Raw genomic sequence first — 17802 nt, 5'->3', positions numbered from 1 at the left:
TATGTATATAAATAACAGGCGGACATTCTTCGTAATGTCGAATTGCAAATACAGATGGCAGAATTACTTGTTGCTTAAGTTGTACATACATGTACATTGGATTGAGACTTCGTCCTCGTAGTGGTATGAGTATGAACTATACTGTGAACCAGCGAAAACTTTTTTTTTCTCCCCTCATTCCTGGTATCTTGCATTCATACTAAATAGGGAGGGCCGCAGAGAGCCAGTCAGAAGCTGAAGATGCTAGTCGCATCGAATGGCTGACACAGGGTGGTCTTCTTTTGTGGCTTTCAGGAACAAGAAGCTCGCGACCCGTACCACGACTGTGTCGACTCAATCGCACTGATTGGGCTTTGGAGCTATGGTCTCCAAATGCTACTACAGTCAAGCCAGATATTACTGGTGTGTCATATTGCAATACTTTGTAATCCACACCCGAATTTTAAGGAAGCAATGTGAATTCGACTCAGTGCAGCCATTCAACTCCGTCATTGAAGTTTCGTCGCAATACTCTTGGACTTTATTGACCATATTGTTTTTCCCTTCTCGCGATTTACCCACAATGATATTAATTATTTTGCAACTTCCATCAGTATCTCTGCTCGAAATCAGAGAGATTCGCGCGGGTCAGAACCACAAGGGATTTCCCCGAGATCGAATCCACACAGATTATCATATGGAGGCAGAGTCGAGTTTCACAGTTTTGTACGGTCGTAGTTTTAAACTAAAGGCGCTGTGTTTCGTCGCCGCCCATCCGTACGATGCTCAAGAATGGATAAGGTATGCACGCGCACATCCATGAAAGCGAATACTATAAAATCTGGCAATTTAGGCTTACTGTACGGGTCTATAAGACTCGTCTACCACAAGCATATTGGAACCCTCTTGGTGTTTATATATATCAGAATGTCCGGACATGATCAAGGGTGTCATAGAGACTGATGATGTACAGCGTCGTTGCATACGACCAGAAATAAGTGGCTGATCACTCATATCAGGTCTTCTCTATTTCTCACAGAAATTTGCGGCTAGCTTTAGCGCCTAAATACGTGCGACACAGTCTAATTCTAGATCGGTGGCTCAAACAAAGCTGGAGTGCAGCGTTTGGTAGTGTCAGCAACAGTCGTACGTCGTCTATGAGCTTAAGCGCTGAGACTGAGGCTCCCCAAGTGATGGCTGAATCTAGAATGAAGAGGTATAGATACAGGACACAGAAGGGATTCAGTCATAGATGCACACAAGCTATGGATATACAGAAGTGTTGCTTCAAAGCTTTGATACTTTTTATTTTAAATAGGTAGCGTTTTCTTAGTATGCCAGTAAATGCTTTGTTTGTCGGTGAAAGCTCTTCACGCTCTAGGTGTTGGTGTCTGACTTGGATTTGAAATTCACAATTCAGGTGCATGAAGGACTTGGGTCTGCCGCTCAAAATGAAGACGCTGAAAGACACCATCGACAAGACCACGCCAGCAACTCACACTTCACCATCTGCCTCGCACGATAAGCGTCTGGTATGTAAAATGCAAGAGGTTGTCACCGATTATCTCTGCAGCTAGATGTAAGTGCGAGAAATCGGGCGAGGAGAAATGTCATATTATTGTTCTTCTAAAACTTTTTATGTTGCCTATGGCTTCCACGTGTTGGTCTATGAGATATTGGAATCACCGCATGTACCAGTTCTGATACTTGCTATACCCTGTTACTCTGTACTCTGTAGTATAAGGTGTGCGAGTAAAAGTGATCAATATTCAAGTTGAAGTAAAGGACATGTTTCGATGAACCTCGGCCTCCTGCATGAAATTGACATTTTGATTGGGAACGCCTAGTGCAGTGTCGGGGTTAAAATTACAACAGACTGATGTTGATATACTTTCTATGTTGATAAGCAATTATTAGCTATTTTTTGCTTTATACGTGACATCGACAATGCAAATAGTTTAATCTAAACGTTTCATTTGTATAGGTGGACGAAATCGGCTTTGAAGCTTTATATTACGAATGGGTGACGTGCAACTCAGTTGAACAAGCTTTAGAATGGATAGCAATCGAATCAGATTCGGGATGGATTCCATTTGGCGAGTTGCAGTCATTCTTGATTCAGGTACAACTCGAATCTCAGGCTGAAGACGATGAATATATCTGGAATATTATCCGTACTTTCGGCGACCCCGAAGCGAGGGTATGTACATGAGTTAAATAGGCTGTTTCTTCGCTCTATACTTCCAGTAACAACCGGTGATAAGGATGATGAGAAGTGTGACACTGTTTGCTCTAGATTAAACCCATGTACTGGTCATCACTTCTGCATCCTTTGAAGCTGTAGTCTGTAGCCTTTCACTAGTATCGAATCTGTTTGCAAGTTGTTAAAGTTCTTATAATCTCCTTCCTAAAACACTTGTTTTTTTATAGTGCGGGGGTGCAGCTGGACTATCCCGACTTCAGTTCAGCGCTTTCCTGAAGAACATAAATGAGAATTCGCTGCTTGATCCAGCCTACACACGCCATCACATGGATATGCACCACCCCATCAACGAGTACTTCATAAACTCATCACATAACACGTAAGAGACAACTGCTTGGAAATTGATCTTTGATGTATAGCAAATGCTTTTTATACCAATGCTAAGTGTGAATCTTTATCGCAGATTTCGCGATGTTGCCCGTTCAAGCTTTGCTGCATACTTAAATTTGTGTCAATAACAATCTGTATGAACAGAATGAATCTCCGTGCCATACGATCTCTAAACAGTAGGTATTTTGTTAGATGCATCTATTTTGTTGCTAATACACCGCTACATTCGTGACGTAAATGTACTACCCTTACACACAGGTATCTGATGGGAGACCAATTGCAAAGTGAGTCATCGTGCGAGGCGTACATTAGAGCTTTGAGAGCAGGATGTCGTTGCATTGAATTCGACTGTTGGGATGGGAAAAATGGACAACCTGTCATTTACCACGGATACACGATCACAACAAAGTATGTCAGCGCAGTTTTGACTTAGTGCTTGTATCGAGTCGATCACTCGATGATCGTCACAAACACCTAAAAAATGTCTTCAAGTGATACAACTTTATTAAATTCTCAGCTGTTCTGAATCGATGTACTTGTTCCTATTCATGAACTTTCTCTCAGAATATTATTCGAGGATGTGGTAATCGCTGTAGCGGAACATGCCTTTGATGCAACGGACTACCCATTGATCATCTCGATAGAAAATCACTGCAGTGTAGCGCAACAGCGCTTTATGGCCGAGACATTCCACAAGCATATGTCACATCTGTTGCTCATGGATACTCTTGAAGAAGAAGGTACGAATGGAGTATAGAACTAGGCACTACATAAGTGCATGCTGTACCGCGTCAACTTTATTGCTGGCTTTTCGCAGCTCTAGCTATCAGGCTCTGCAATAGTCTTGGTAAAAATCTTAGAAAAAACCAATCAAGTGTGCTATATATGGTTTGCCTTTCCCCGATTTGACTTTCGATGTCGCCAAACTGAGTTCTGTTAATTTGTTTCCGTAGGATCTGAGCCGGGTGAGTACTGTACGCAACTGCCATCTCCCGAGCAGCTCAAGCGCAAAATCTTAATTAAAAACAAGAAGATTGGGGATGCGAGTAAAGCTGGGGACAGCCCAGATAGACGAGCATCTGAAAATTGTGAATCCATGAGCCTGGACGATCTTGAAGATGTTAGTTTCGCCGTCAAGCAGGTGCGCAATATGTTTCCTTTCAGATGCTGACACTCATCCAGAAGTGAGTGGCAGCGTGTTATCTATCTTTTGGTGCTCATTCTGTTTTCGAAAAAAAGCCGAAATGTGATAAAGGCAATACATAGTCTGAAAATAAATGCAACATATACTATATCAAAAAACAGGGCAAGCTGAAACTGTATACGGGTGAGTATGTAGGCAATGATGTACCTCAAGATGACTCCCGAGCATGGCAGGAGTTCTACTTTGTGTTGACTGGAGAAGCCTTGCACTGGGTGGAGACTCCACAAAGCGAAACACCCGGGCAGTTGGAACAAAGCCAATACACAGGTGAAGGCGAATTATCCCAAATTGATTCGGTCGTGAGTACCACTGATGAAGTGCTCGAAGTGTCTAAACTCGACATCACTGAGACCTTGTCAATGAGTCCAGTTACCTCTAGAAAAACGCATGATGTGCCATCACTCTCACTGCCCATTATCTCAAGTGAAGATTACGCATTCGACGGAGATGAACAAGTTAGTATAAATATGACGAACGAGGTTGCAAACACTAGTTTGGCACCTCCTTTATCAAAAAGAAGGACGCTCACGACAGTCATATCTGCGGGTGTGCTAGAAGACGAGAAGTTTGCGATAAAGGCGAGCACGTGGTATGCTAGAACGAATAGCGTGAGTGTGGACGACTGTGTCGTGTTTGGGTCGGAGTGGACCCGGGATGCAGCTGAGATGCTTCTGTTGCGGTGTATTGCACATGGGGTATGGTTGCTGAGAGAAACGCAGCCTGATGATATTGATGTGGAAGCTGTTGCAGGCGCTGAGATGAGTGGCGTTGCAGGCTGCAGGCAAAAGAAACGTATCATCTTATCAGTATACGATGGGTGTGGCCCCCACCCAAGATTTCACCATATCGCCCTGCATTTCAGTACCGGCACAATCTGTATGAATTTAACCCCGACATCTATAAACTTCGAGCCTACTGCGGCTGAAATTAGTATTCCGCTACTACGCTGCGACGACAGTGAATCAGACGGTTTAACAGCGGTCGAGATTCAGAGTACAACGCACGATAAGCCCCTTGCGGGCGCAAGCGATGAGAAAGCGTCGCACGATTGGAACACCAAGGATAACGGAGTTGTATTCCAAAGTGACGTGACTACTTCGTCAGGGATAAATGTATTAGATGACGATAGTTTGGGAAGAGTCAACGTGGGTAACTCAAATTACGACGGCTTTAAAACAATCAGAGAGTTGATTATGTACTACAGGACGAATCCTTTGCCAGTGAATGGAGTGTCTGGATTAGTGTTGAAAGACACCGTGGCACTGGTAGGTGTTCTTGGATATGATTATATTTCTTATACCGCTGAACGAATTTCTCATATTTGTTTTCCTGAGTTTTTCAGTATTATTCACAATATTACGAACGCTATATTTTACTTTTCTTGTCGATACCACGTACTCTCCTCATCTACCTTTTTACCACTTCGTAGCCGGATACTCTACCCGAGGATGATAAATTTGTTGCGGCGTCGCGCACTGCATCTAAGGTAGGTGAGGTAGGTGTTCCGAAGCCAGCCTCAACCCCAACGACACTTGAGAGCGCTCCGGCTATTCCTATGACAACGAATTGGAACCGCCAAAGCCCGCTCATACTGCCAAACCCGATTCACGCACCCGTCTCCAAACCTACCTCTACTATTAAGAACACAACATCACCGCATAACACTGAGAAAATTTCTCGGGAAGGCTCACAGCGAGAGCATTCCCTTCGCCCGCCAACACCGACACCTATGACATCCTCCCCAAGCACTCCTACACCTAAAACTATAGGCCTTGCATCAGCCTCAGGGTCTAATCTGTGTGCTGTCGCAACCTCTGGGTGTGATTTCGACGATACTGGAGTCTTGCAAGAAGGCTCGTGCTGTGTGGCCTCTGATATTGCATGTGATGCCGATGTACACTCAGCTATAGAAGTGGTATGTTGTACCGAGGATAAGTCAATGATTGAACAAACCACTTGGAACTCGCGGAAACAGAAGACTGAGAATGTACCTGCTGCTGGTATCACTTTGGGGATTCAATCACAGCCTCCGAACTCCCGGTCGTACAAGGCAAGGTCAATGCCCATGCCCTCGGTTGCGGATCCAATCTCACTTGAGTCGATTGATTCAGGTGGCGGAACCTTACCGCAGGATTGTCTGTCACAGAAGATTGCTGTGGCACGTTCCACGTCGCACATAACCAGGAGCGGTACCGGGTCAAGCGCAGTGCTGCCACTAAGAGTGAGGAGGAATAGTACTAGAGTAGGTGCAGGTCGGAAAAGCAGTATTTCGGAACATAGTAAGAGAAGCGACTCTGTAGTGCGTCAGTCCAAGGGCCAGCAGGCGGCCCTAAAGAACGAGCGTGGGGTCATGTCGCTATCAGGATGTCATGTGAAATTTGACGAGAGTGAATCGTGTCCGAATGTGCTGCGGATCCATGGTCCAGTCGATGCGCTGAAGCTCGCGAAAATTCCCACCAAACACGTACAGGCAGGTCATCTCGGAAGCTCCAGTACACCAATTTTGCATGGGGTACGTAGCAATCGTTGCGATACTTTGAGCACAGAAGGTGTTCATGTGTGTACCGAAGTTTTGTCACCAAATCCCCTGGTAGCGACTGTTATCAACAAGGATTCACGAGGTGAGAGATCTGAGCGATACAGTAGCAGCTGCAGTAATCTATTATCCTCTAACGAAACGACCATGTACGCCTCGATGACTTCGCTTACTGAGCAGTGGGATGAAATACATGCTGCGATTTACAGCCAAGATGACAAGCGCCACAAATCCCGTACACGTTCAGAGAAGCGATCGAGCATCGACTCGCAGTCAGAAACACGCAAAGCCTCCAGCAGTAGCAGTATCCTGACCACCACCAGTAGCAAGCCCTTTTCTGGGAACACGCGAGCAGCGTCGATACCGTCTGCATCGCAATTTGCAACAACAATCACCGTCAGCAGCAGTAATACGCAGGATCTGGTTGAGTGGTGTGACGCTGTGAAGAATATCGCTGACAGGAGGACGTCGGCTGAGCTGAAGGAAAGAGACGAAAGAATTGCCAGAGAGGCTGCGTGTGGTATAGACCAAATGCTGAGTGATCTAGTGCGGTACTTCGTGCCTGTCAGATTCACTACTTTTGAAAAAAGTGCAGCGATCAATCGATGCTACGAGCTAACTTCTTTTCCAGAGCCCCGAGCTATGACCATGGCAAAGAAGTCTCCCACGAGGTGTGTGCGATTCATATAGTTGACTTCTCATTTTTCGACCTTTGAGTATTCGCAAGTCTCTTATTGTGTGGTTGCTGTGTTTATGCTTCTTTTGATGTAGCACGTCAAGCCATTGTCTGGTGTGAGGAAAAGTGCCAGTGTTTAGCCATCCCCATCCCTTTCTCAGCATGATGCTCGTGATTTTCGGGTGTACAGAACGTTGGAGGCTTTTCGATTGCTTGCTTATCATATTCGGATACTCTACTATTTGCAGCTACGTAGTGTATAATGCAAGGCAAGCCTGCCGAATTTATCCCGCCGCCCGCAGAGTGGATTCATCGAACTACGATCCAACCTGGTTTTGGGGTGTGGGCTGTTCGATGGTATCCCTTAACTTCCAGAATCCTGACAAACATATGCAGGTACATTTTACTTTTAAAATTGATCTATACTTTTCGTTTCATCCCGTGTGTCGCTTTTATCCGTGTTACTGTGATATGTTTATTCGTTCTGTGCTTTCGGCTTATCCCATCCATCGCTTTTCTCTGTGTTACTGCAATATATTCAGTTTAACGTTTGCTGTCTATCGCTCGAATACGTCGGATGCTGAAAGCTAGAATATGGATTGCTAATATGCTTCCATGTCGCTGTTTCCCCCTCTATCATACCAGCTCAACAATGGATTTTTCGTATCGAATGGCGGCTGCGGTTACATTCTGAAGCCCCCTCAACTAAGATCAATAAATAGCACATTCAATCCGCTAGACCCTGTTACATTCCCGGGCAGTGTACGCAAGCTTCAAATCAAGGTACGTATTGCAATTACAGTGGAATAGTAGTGATTGCGATAGTTTACGACACGAACTTTGACACGGATTTTACAGCTGCAATGTTATCTACCTTGAATGACGTACCGTGTGGAATGATGTAGCATTATCAACTATTCAGCTTAGGCGCATGATGGAATAAACAAGGTACTCAATCAGCCCTATCCTCTGGTGACTTGTAATTTCAGATCATAACGGGGCAACATCTAAAGCTGACCGCTAAGAAGAGCAAGAAATCCGCGAAATTGGGACAAGCCAAGAAGTTGAAGACAAAAGGAAATGGAGGCTTGTTTGTGTCTGTTGACCTTACTGGCGTACAAGCAGACCATGTGTGCTTAGGACAGTCGTCAATACAATGTATGTCGTTAAACCTCTCTTCCTGAGTAGAGGAACTTGAAGCGCCGCAACTACAATCTTGCTCATTCTTAATGGCGCTCACATTATAAATTTCATATCTCATACGCAAATATAGGTGTTTCTACTACATAAATATATATTTCCGTGTTCGTCTTGCTAAAATTACGTACTATAATGCGCTTTTTCGTCAAATATTGTTTAATTAACAGTTTCGTGCATAACTATCAACACACTCTGTTGTGGGGATTATTTTCACTTCCGTTATGCAATTCATGTAGTACACAAACCACCCGTTGAACTGCTAATATGATTGTTCACTTTTACTTCACAGCGGGTGGCCCTTTATCATGTGTTTTCAATTTGGAAACCAGTATACACGTCCTGGTATGTCATCTTAAGGTCTTCCCCTCGTTTCTAAATCCTCACATGTATCACTCGTATGTATTTCTCTTGCTATATTGTAATTCTTGGCGCGCTAATTGTGCGTGACATTATCCTCGGTTTCTATAAAACGTAGCACATCATCATTTTGTATATTGCTCATTGACTTGCCTCTGATTGACAGGACAATTTTGCACGCCACGTCGAGCATGTATTCTTTAGCTACAAATGAATCAACAACTACTGTTTATTTCTGTATGCTTACAGTGTCCGGAATTGGCATTCGTTCGTCTCTCGGTTTGGAACGGTGATATTTTCAACGAACCACAACTACTAGGTCAGGTCACGTACCCTGTCAGTGGATTGAGGTCAGGTGAGTTCTCACCAAAGAACCCGATGATATTTCGCTCAATTGTAACATGCTTTTGATATTAGAGCATTTCATACCATCTTACGTGAAGACTTCGAGAATGTTCGAGTACCATATTCTCGCATTTCATATTGCAGGTTTTCGATGTGTGCCACTTAATACGGCGTTTGGTGAAGCGCACGATCTTGCTTCACTCTTCGTACACGTCCATCACAAAGATTACTCCATGGAGAAATCGCAAGAGGTATGTGCATTTTAAAATTTATTTATTTGGTCTACTTTTCTGTGAAATTACATCGCATTATCATGAAAAGCCTCTTGATTGCTTCGCCTGTATAAATAAACCCTCAACAGCGCATTTACACATCACAAATTGACAGATCAGACAAAGGGACGCCAAAACTCGGATCAAGAAATCACACTCGCAGCAAACCGATGTGATGATGGACTTCCAAGATTGCACGTCTGATAACGACTATGCTAGTACAGTATGTATATCGTATTATAGCAATCACTGCGATGTACGTGCTGTTTTTGATTTTATTGCAAATGCCGTGCAGGATTGTGAAATAATCAAGATACACTTAGTAGGTTGATTTGAAAGGCACTTTTTTATGCTTTGTATTCCTGTCGTTAGATCAACCATGCGCTCTATCATGTTTGACTTATCTTTCGTTCCTTACACCTCGCAGGCTTCTGAAAGTGAGACATCATCTTCTAGACAGCGGAGATCTAGTATTGACAAAAAGAAACCGGCCCCCTCGATTTTGCACTGCAGTGCATCATTTCTGGACACTGACACTTCTTTCACGGAAGACACAGAGCTGTCGCACAATCAGCTATCCACAAAACCGCTACCACAATCTGCAATATATTCCGAACAAACGACAAGGCCATCCCCGAACCTCCCGGCTCGATCCCTATCACATTCTAATCCTCACCTGTTACTGGAAAGAGCTCCTTCTTCGCCTCTAGCTTCCGCTTTGGCATCCGTGCGTAGACCATCTGTGCAAACCGCTAGCTATTTGCCCTACAAGGTCTCAATGGCATCGCCGCTCGTCACTTCTTCGTTTGCGAGCACGTCTACAGCCGGTGGAAGTGCTAGATCCCCAGCTTTAAGTAGATTCGAATTGGAAAGTGCTGCTGCACGTCCCTACTTCGAAGATCGTGCTGCCCATCGCCGACGCTCTATGTACGAGCGCATGACATCAAAGCAATACGGCTCTTGTGAAGGCAGTTTTGGCAGTCGCGACCTATTGCAACAGGCTCTGCAGCCCTCTCGATATCAGCTAAAGGACAATCGAATGAAACTTACGCGAGGTATGAGTGAGGGGCAAAGAATCGGTATGGGAGAAAGCACTGATTTAATGCTACACGGCGACAGAAGCAAGCACAACTCGTGTGATGCTATCGATAATAGCACGCCAAAATCAAAACTGAGGTTGATAGCGAAAAATATGATGGAGCCTTTAAAGAAAAAGAAAGGTAGAAAGGTGGAGAAGTCGAATAAGGCTTAAATTTCGAATGTTTTATACTAAACAGAATAGCTATATCTCCCATTAATAAAGTGCTCTGCTACGAATATATTTATGAATCACCACATTTCATAAACCACCGGCTGTGTAGACAAATATCTAGAAACTTGAGGCGGAAGTTCGGAACTACATAGACTTTTAAAGAATCTTATCTTGCACCGTGTCCCATCAATGTCAGGAAGATGCTGCTTCGAACTTGTGAAGTATTTGTTGTTTGCCTAGCATCACTTTTAAGCTGCTCTGTTTATATATATGCAAACCATCCTTGCCAGTGTAAATGCTATCATTGAGTTTGCAACTAGTTGGACCAGGCAGATTTCGAAGCGGTGCGGTTTTCGTTCATAAAGGCCGCAGTTCAACGTAAATTACCACCTTGATTCAAGGACAAAAAGGTTACATTGTGATTTTTGATATCCTATATATGCCATGTATACTATATAAAATTACCTTTGGGCTAGAGAAGTCAGGTATTTCTACTTGACTCGTTGGTGTTAAATTTTAGACTATTTACTACTTTCCATTTATTGGTGTAAGATGTCAGGCTCAGGTATATATTCATACAGCTCCGGGCTGTCCTCGAAAACCGACATGGCAGGACCATGCTACAACGGAGACGACTGCGCCTGATTAGCTTTGGCCCTGAACTACACCCTGTCCCCTGGTGTAAGCTTGATGGCATCCACACGCGCAGCATTGCCCATTTTTAACTGCGCATACTGCGCCACTATGACATTGACATTCGCATCAGCATCAATTCTGCTGGCCGCCGCTGTGTCCGGCTGTTGCAACAGCGCTCGCACATGATAGTCAAGCGCAAATTCATGGTCACCGTCATACCGTCGGTTCGTAGCCATGATGTACCGCGCGTGCCGCCGGATGGACGTTGCCAGAACATTGTACTTAGGTACACCGAGTCCCCCCGCATATCCTCCATCAGGGATTTGAAGATCCAATCCTTCGCCACCTTGAAAGCGGCTTCAGCCGAACCAGTGCCCTGATGGTGGTTCGCCGTAGCCGGATCTACCTTACTGTGAACTGACGGATGTCCTGGTAATCCAAGACCCTATCCTGGGCAAACGTGCATGTCGATAGCTGACCCCAAGGATGCACGCCCTGCTACAGGAACCGCGTGTCCATCCTTCTTCTCTTGTACTTGAACAGCTTGAGCAGAATCATGCCCGTCAGCAACAAAGATAAGGATAGCCCTCGGACGTCTGAGTGTAGAAGGTCTGTAAAGTCCCTGAACGCGTGCTGGAACAGATCTCGCACTCGTACAGGCTGCTGTATGAGCTCGTATTGACGCGGGCCATGTTGCTTCCTCATCTGGCAGGTGTCGATTTATGCCCCCGCAAGGTATAGAGGGAGCCGCTCTTGCGTGCCAACAACGCTTCCCGCTCCTGCTTCAGCTCTCACGTCGCTGCCTTCTCCCGCTTGCTTTGCCCTCGCTTGCGAGGCATGCTCAAACGACTCGTCCAACAAGAAATTCTACTCGTGCGCAGTGTGAGTCGAGCAGCACGCAGGGGCTCCAGTACAGCCCATCACCAGGCGGGGAGTGAACGCCTGCGCACCTGCCCAGAACTCGTCCGGTATAGAATTCCGATTGTTTTATACTACACAGAAGAGTCGGCCCCGTGGGGGAGCGCACAATCCCTCGTGACCATGTCGAATAAATGCACCTTTTTGCGGGGGAATGGCAATCAGCGCCCTTGACAACTTCGTTATCACTCTCATCACCCCGTCTACTGCATGTATGGACACAAGAGTGGTCTTCCGCTGCTCCGTGGTCACCTTGGCCAGCACCCGAGAAATCCAACACCGTCAACGCCCCCTTCCCCCTCATATGTTCATGGAAAAAAAATACTTCAGGAGCTGCTGGTTGCCCGGCCGAGCAAGCGCATTATGCGTATGGACCCCCTACACCCTCTCTGTCTTTTTAAATACAAAGTTGGCCGCTTTGTATTCGTTAGTACGCGCCATGCATCGTGCGCAACAGAGTACCGCCACATGTCACCCGACGCCTCGGGTTTGTACCCTGACCCTCAACTTGCTTCATGATTGGGTCTACCTTTGCCATGCGGCGACTCAATATATCCCATGAGGTGACTCAACATATCCGCTACATCTATGCCCCGGCAAACTTCCTGCCAACGTCCTTGCTGCCTATCTTTAGGGTCCATGGCAATTTCATCCTGATGCCACATAGACAGCAAAGCTTCGTGGTCCAAAAACAACGTCATCGGATGGTGCGAGCGCTTGTATATCGGTCACAACTTGCGTATGCCATGCACCTGCGCCAGCCAATCCTTGTCAGTAACAAGTTGGTTGAGCTGGGCAGGCACAATGTCGACGAGAAATATGCCACCGGCCACAATTTCTCATCACGGAGGACGTACTTAACTCCCTCAACATCAAAATGCTCACATGCATCTGCATCCTGACATAGCGGCTCCTTGGGACCGGCTGAACCAAAGTTGCGTACATACCCAACCGGTCAGGCCACGATCTGTGTGAACCCATCGCTATAGTTCTTCCAAAACGCCACAGCTGTGTGATACCAGGAACGCACTCTGTCTTGGTTGTCTTGGTAGTCTACCTCCAACAACGGAGCCAGCCTATCCGCAACAATTGTGACTCATTCAAAGCCAGCCCATCGCCCAAGGAGCTCACCTGGGTCCTTGTGGTAAGACATCAGCGCCTGTCTCAAGCCAAACTGTACATCCTATTTTCACACCGCTCAGAGCACGCCATCAGGTACTTCCAGTGCTGCTCCACTGTATCGACAGAGGCGGCGACTATTTCATCGATGTGTCTCATCTCCAAGGTACTAAAAATCCGGCTAAGGATCTCCTGGAAACGCCACATGGCCTCACTATGGCCAAATGACAGCGAGTGCCTGCCCCAGGGCGTTGAGTATGTCACGACTACTCTCATTCAGCTTCGGCTGCGCAACCCCATTTCCGCAGTCGACCACCGTAACCCAGAGCTTCCCAGCAATGCGCTGGAACGTAACCTGCTCCGACATACGGTCCTTCCGCGTTGTGACCGTTTTAGATAGCCACAATACATCACTACCGTGCTGCTCGTCAATAATCTGCTACTCGGCTATCTCATTTGTCTTCTCCTTCTGTACTTGCTGCTGGGGATGTTTGCGGGCGCAACGTTCGGCTTCGGGTAAAAAATGAATCTTGTCAATCTTTGTGAAGCGATGGGCTTTCTTGTTTTGAGCATGCGCTTCCACCATGGTCTTCGCTTCCACCATGGTCTTCGCTTCCACCATGGTCTTCGCTTCCACCATGGTCTTCGCTTCCACCATGGTCTTCGCTTCCACCATGGTCTTTGCTTCCACAATGGTCTTCAGCCGGATGTGCTAGTTCAGCCGGCGACTTACCTAATCCGTGCACAAGCTGCCGCAAACCAGATCAAACTTGATCTCTAATCTTCCCTCACATCACACTCCTCAAGATCTGGCTTGTCCTCTTGAAATAGATACACCCTGCTCACTAGGTGAGGTATCATGTGAGACTAGTGTCTTTGCACCTCACCTGCACCAGTAATCAACCTCATCAGGACCTCATCAAGGGCACTGTCGAGGCTACGCTTTGCTGGGTGACGCCCTTGCCCCTGCCGCTTCATGGCGGACTTTACCTCACTGGAGCTGTAGGGCTGCCGCCTCCCAGACATCTTTTGCGGTTGCTCTTGTAGACCGCGCCGGGTTTCAAACGGCTCTCGCTCGCCATCAGGAACAACTGGTTCCTTATCGATAGTTCCTTTTTCCATCCTTCGGGGACTGTCGTTCTCATTCAAAGCAGAAAACCCTCCAGATCATGCTTCCCCGTATAGTACGAGGTATTTATTCTAAATTTTACTATATTCATACGAATATACGACAATTGTAGTCAGCTAGGATTTGGCAGTGGTAGCTTGTGTACGAATGATCGGGGCTGCCTCTCGGTAAGAGCCTAAATACTCTCGATCACACAGAATGTATCTCTAGTTTGATTTTTAGATTTTCTCATTGGCAGTGCTAAGGGTTCATAGCCCACTTGGCTTCATTGTAGGCAGATAGAGGTATGTGAACCCTGTTCAGTAAGTTCCGCCTAGGAAACTTTAAAAACAGAAAGAGACTTATTGGATTTTGAAAAGTTGCGGGAGGACCAAAACCAAAAGTAGTAGCTTAGAATTTATTCAGTTTAATAGTATATAACTTCCTACGACTCCTATTGTCTCAAATAGAGCCAAGTATATGAGTCATACAAGATACTCGGGCTATATGAGCCATCAAAGTGATTTTAGAACACTTTGAATTAATATTGGAAAAAGACCATTTAAATACAGTTAACCCCCAATGCTTTATCTCATTTTATCGTACTGACCAGAGACTGATTTTCTACATAGCAGAACGATCTAGTTTGTAAAGTAAAAACCAAAGTAAACCGGTTTCGGTCATGTCTTACCTAGGTTAGTAAGTGTATATATGTACGAGTCCAAGACTCATATTTTACACTTATGTCGTTTAGTATTAGGTCCGATGTATGCGCCTTATGTTTATTAAGTAAGTCAGAGTCAGAGATTAATTAAAATTCAAGATTTCCACTTATTGTGAGCAGACAGATAGATGTGTCACTTAAGAAGTAAGTGGCAGATAGAAATTTCGGACCCAACGCATCGGATGTTAATCATCCTAACGTCTCATTCATAAAACGGGTTTTGTAGTAAGTATAATCGCCTTCGGATTTATTATTTTCAATAATATCTTAAACTTTTGTGCTCGAATAAACAGAAGTAAACAACACTCTGCACAAACTCGAACTTTTATAGCCACGGGGTAACGTGTTTCACGGGCACAGTTTACATTGTTTGAAATTCACTACAGTGGATGACTTGATAGTAGACTTGGTATTTTTCTTGTTGTTAGGTATAATTATCAACCTGCGAACATTGATCTACAGAGCAATCAGTCGGACGACAACTTATTGAAGCCTGTATATAAGCTTTCTAAAACTGTGAATGAGATGGTATCTATTTTATAAATGGGTCTGTACATTAATACAGTCTTTTAGCTCTAAAAGAAGAACCAATCATCGGATCCTTCGGAAACACGTAGACGACATTGATCATTGTACGCGCGTGGCATCTGAACCGGGCGACTACTACAGCCCCCATGGATGACAAGCGCGGTTTACCCGCGTGTTAAGCACAATCAATTGTGGATGTGATCAGATATTGCCAAAACTACAAAATTGACAATGACAATTTTGATGTAGATTCATATCCCCTCCCAACTGAACAGGAGTGTATAAATCACATTAGACAAATAGACATTTTGTCCACAATGGACATGGCATGTAGTTTCAACCAATTAAAATATCCAAAGGCGTCTCGCCAGCATCTTATCTGAATGACATCTACAAGTGACGTTTGGCAGTCGGTCGCAGGAGTCTTTGGCCTCAAAATGATGACAGATATGCTCCAGTCCGTTATGGATAAGACCATTCTTTTGCTTCGCGATATTTTCAAGCTTTTCGTCGATGACGAAGCTATGTTGCATTGGGGCCGAATGGCTATAACTTGTCATTGGCGTGACCTCTTGGCCTATGCTCGAATTTGGTTTGCCTCTGGGATATGTTTGCTTGCTTCAAAGTGCCATCTCATGCTTCTACGACATTCACGCAAGAAATATTACGGCCGTGTCACTATTAACAATTACACGACTATAGCGGAAAATCATTTAAGTGCCATCACATCCATACCTCCGCGGATCTGCCTTGTTTTGACTTAAACCAGAGACTGGGATCAAAATTTGACTTCAAAAAATTGCTTCAAAAACTTTTTCAAAAACTGTTTCAAATTCTGAGCCCCGGAAACTTGACCAGAGACTGGAATCAAAATTTGAGTTCAAAAAATTGCTTCAAAAAATAATTTTAAATTCTGAGCCCCGGGAACTGAAAATCAAAATTCAACTTCAAAATATTGCTTCAAAAACTGTTTCAAAACCTGTTTCGAATTCTGAGCCCCGGAAACTTGACCAGAGACTGGGATCAAAATTTGACTTCAAAATATTGCTTCAAAAACTGTTTCAAAAACTTTTTCAAAACCGGTTTCCAATTCTGAGCCCCGGAAACTTGACCAGAGACTGGGATCAAAATTTGACCTCAAAATATTGCTTCAAAAACTGTTTCAAAACAAATTGCTTCAAAAAATACTTTCAAATTCTGAGCCCCGGCTCGCAAGCAGGTTAAAAACGACTAAAAGGGATTTTTGAAACAATTTTTTGAAGTCAAATTTTGATCCTCAGTCTCTGGTCCAGTTTCCGGGGCCGGCATGGCAAGCTCAAAGAGCTGCTCTTGTGACGATGCGAGTCTCTGGCTCAGGTCTAAGCGTACATCCTCCGCAGCCTTACGTGCTTCTTCTGAAGCACGTAGGGCCGAACGCAGACTTTCGTTTTCACGCGCAGCCATATCGGCCAACCGACTGGCGTCCTTGGCCTCCGTGGCTCGCGTCTTCTCATGCAACTTGTTGTCCACGATGATACCTTCTTTAATTCTTTCCAACTCAGCCGCCAGCCGCTGCTCCTCCACGAGTCCACCAGTCGAGACCTGGCGACAGGTTTGGACAATCTCGTCAAGCAGGGACTTTGCCATAGCGGCAGGTACGGAGAAAATCTCACGGTGCTTGTTCATCGGAAATCTTGTCGCTGCCGAGTGACGACGCAATGTACACGGCATATTTAAGATCCGCATCTTTGAATGAGACGCCATGTTCGTCCATTCGGCGGTGGATGCGTCGTCATCAGAACAGCTCGCTGGCAGTGTCACACAGAGGTGCTTGAGGTCTCTGACCTTACCAATGTATATCATGTAGATGCCACTATCAATCGTTGAAATGCCTCTGGACCCCAGAGTCACCTGAAGCACGGGCTTTACGATATCCCGGATCTTCGCAACGTCACTTGTGGAGTAGGCTGCGCCAATGTTCATGGTCCACTGGATATATGTGGTCTGACGTCTACGTTTAGAGGACATGAGATACATCATGATCTCTGTAGTGTCGAGGTAAACAAACCAAGAGTTATTGATTTTGATTTTCACTCGGTATTCATTTGTAATAGAAACTGTTGTGGACATGTTAAACAATAAGGCTTTCTGTAACCCCGAACGCTTTTCGAGTTTTTTCTTTTTGCAACTTTCTGCGAAACAATAACCTCATTACTGCGAAACAATAACCCCCTTACTGCGAAACAATAACCCCCTTACTGCGAAACAATAACCCCCCTACGTCCCCAAACCCTAACTATAACCCTAACTACTCATAGAAAAAGTGTCTCCAGTGCCGCGTTTCATGACTACTGTAGTTCTGTAGAAATACGGCCT

General features: G+C 45.2%; 6 protein-coding genes across 6 annotated transcripts; 2 read left to right on the top strand and 4 right to left on the bottom strand.

Moving 5' to 3' along the window:
* Positions 1 to 1403: 1403 nt before the first annotated feature.
* SARC_03902 (hypothetical protein) lies at positions 1404 to 8172 on the top strand (the record flags this gene model as incomplete). Its single annotated transcript, XM_014302304.1, has 11 exons — positions 1404 to 1511; positions 1964 to 2179; positions 2410 to 2561; positions 2831 to 2980; positions 3137 to 3312; positions 3526 to 3713; positions 3878 to 5041; positions 5206 to 6983; positions 7237 to 7384; positions 7634 to 7771; positions 7978 to 8172. 11 exons carry the CDS (start codon positions 1404 to 1406, stop codon positions 8170 to 8172), a joined length of 4413 nt encoding a protein of 1470 aa, XP_014157779.1.
* Positions 8173 to 9123: 951 nt separating this feature from the next.
* SARC_03901 (hypothetical protein) lies at positions 9124 to 10466 on the top strand (the record flags this gene model as incomplete). The annotated part of the gene is made up of 3 exons (XM_014302303.1): positions 9124 to 9141; positions 9278 to 9385; positions 9590 to 10466. The coding sequence occupies 3 exons, from the start codon at positions 9124 to 9126 to the stop codon at positions 10412 to 10414; spliced, it is 951 nt and encodes a 316-aa protein (XP_014157778.1). The 3' UTR covers positions 10415 to 10466.
* A 610-nt stretch (positions 10467 to 11076) lies between these two features.
* Positions 11077 to 11286, bottom strand: SARC_03900 (hypothetical protein; the record flags this gene model as incomplete). Its single annotated transcript, XM_014302302.1, has 1 exon — positions 11077 to 11286. One exon carries the CDS (start codon positions 11284 to 11286, stop codon positions 11077 to 11079), a length of 210 nt encoding a protein of 69 aa, XP_014157777.1.
* A 2240-nt stretch (positions 11287 to 13526) lies between these two features.
* SARC_03899 (hypothetical protein) lies at positions 13527 to 13763 on the bottom strand (the record flags this gene model as incomplete). The annotated part of the gene is made up of 1 exon (XM_014302301.1): positions 13527 to 13763. The coding sequence occupies one exon, from the start codon at positions 13761 to 13763 to the stop codon at positions 13527 to 13529; it is 237 nt and encodes a 78-aa protein (XP_014157776.1).
* Positions 13764 to 13864: 101 nt separating this feature from the next.
* SARC_03898 (hypothetical protein) lies at positions 13865 to 14209 on the bottom strand (the record flags this gene model as incomplete). Its single annotated transcript, XM_014302300.1, has 2 exons — positions 13865 to 13932; positions 13975 to 14209. The coding sequence occupies 2 exons, from the start codon at positions 14207 to 14209 to the stop codon at positions 13865 to 13867; spliced, it is 303 nt and encodes a 100-aa protein (XP_014157775.1).
* Positions 14210 to 16677: 2468 nt separating this feature from the next.
* Positions 16678 to 17463, bottom strand: SARC_03897 (hypothetical protein; the record flags this gene model as incomplete). The annotated part of the gene is made up of 1 exon (XM_014302299.1): positions 16678 to 17463. The coding sequence occupies one exon, from the start codon at positions 17461 to 17463 to the stop codon at positions 16678 to 16680; it is 786 nt and encodes a 261-aa protein (XP_014157774.1).
* Positions 17464 to 17802: the final 339 nt, after the last annotated feature.

Source organism: Sphaeroforma arctica (genome assembly GCF_001186125.1).
Source record: "Sphaeroforma arctica JP610 unplaced genomic scaffold supercont1.208, whole genome shotgun sequence".
Classification (NCBI taxonomy): Eukaryota; class Ichthyosporea; order Ichthyophonida; genus Sphaeroforma; species Sphaeroforma arctica.
This window is presented reverse-complemented; position numbering and strand designations above follow the sequence as displayed.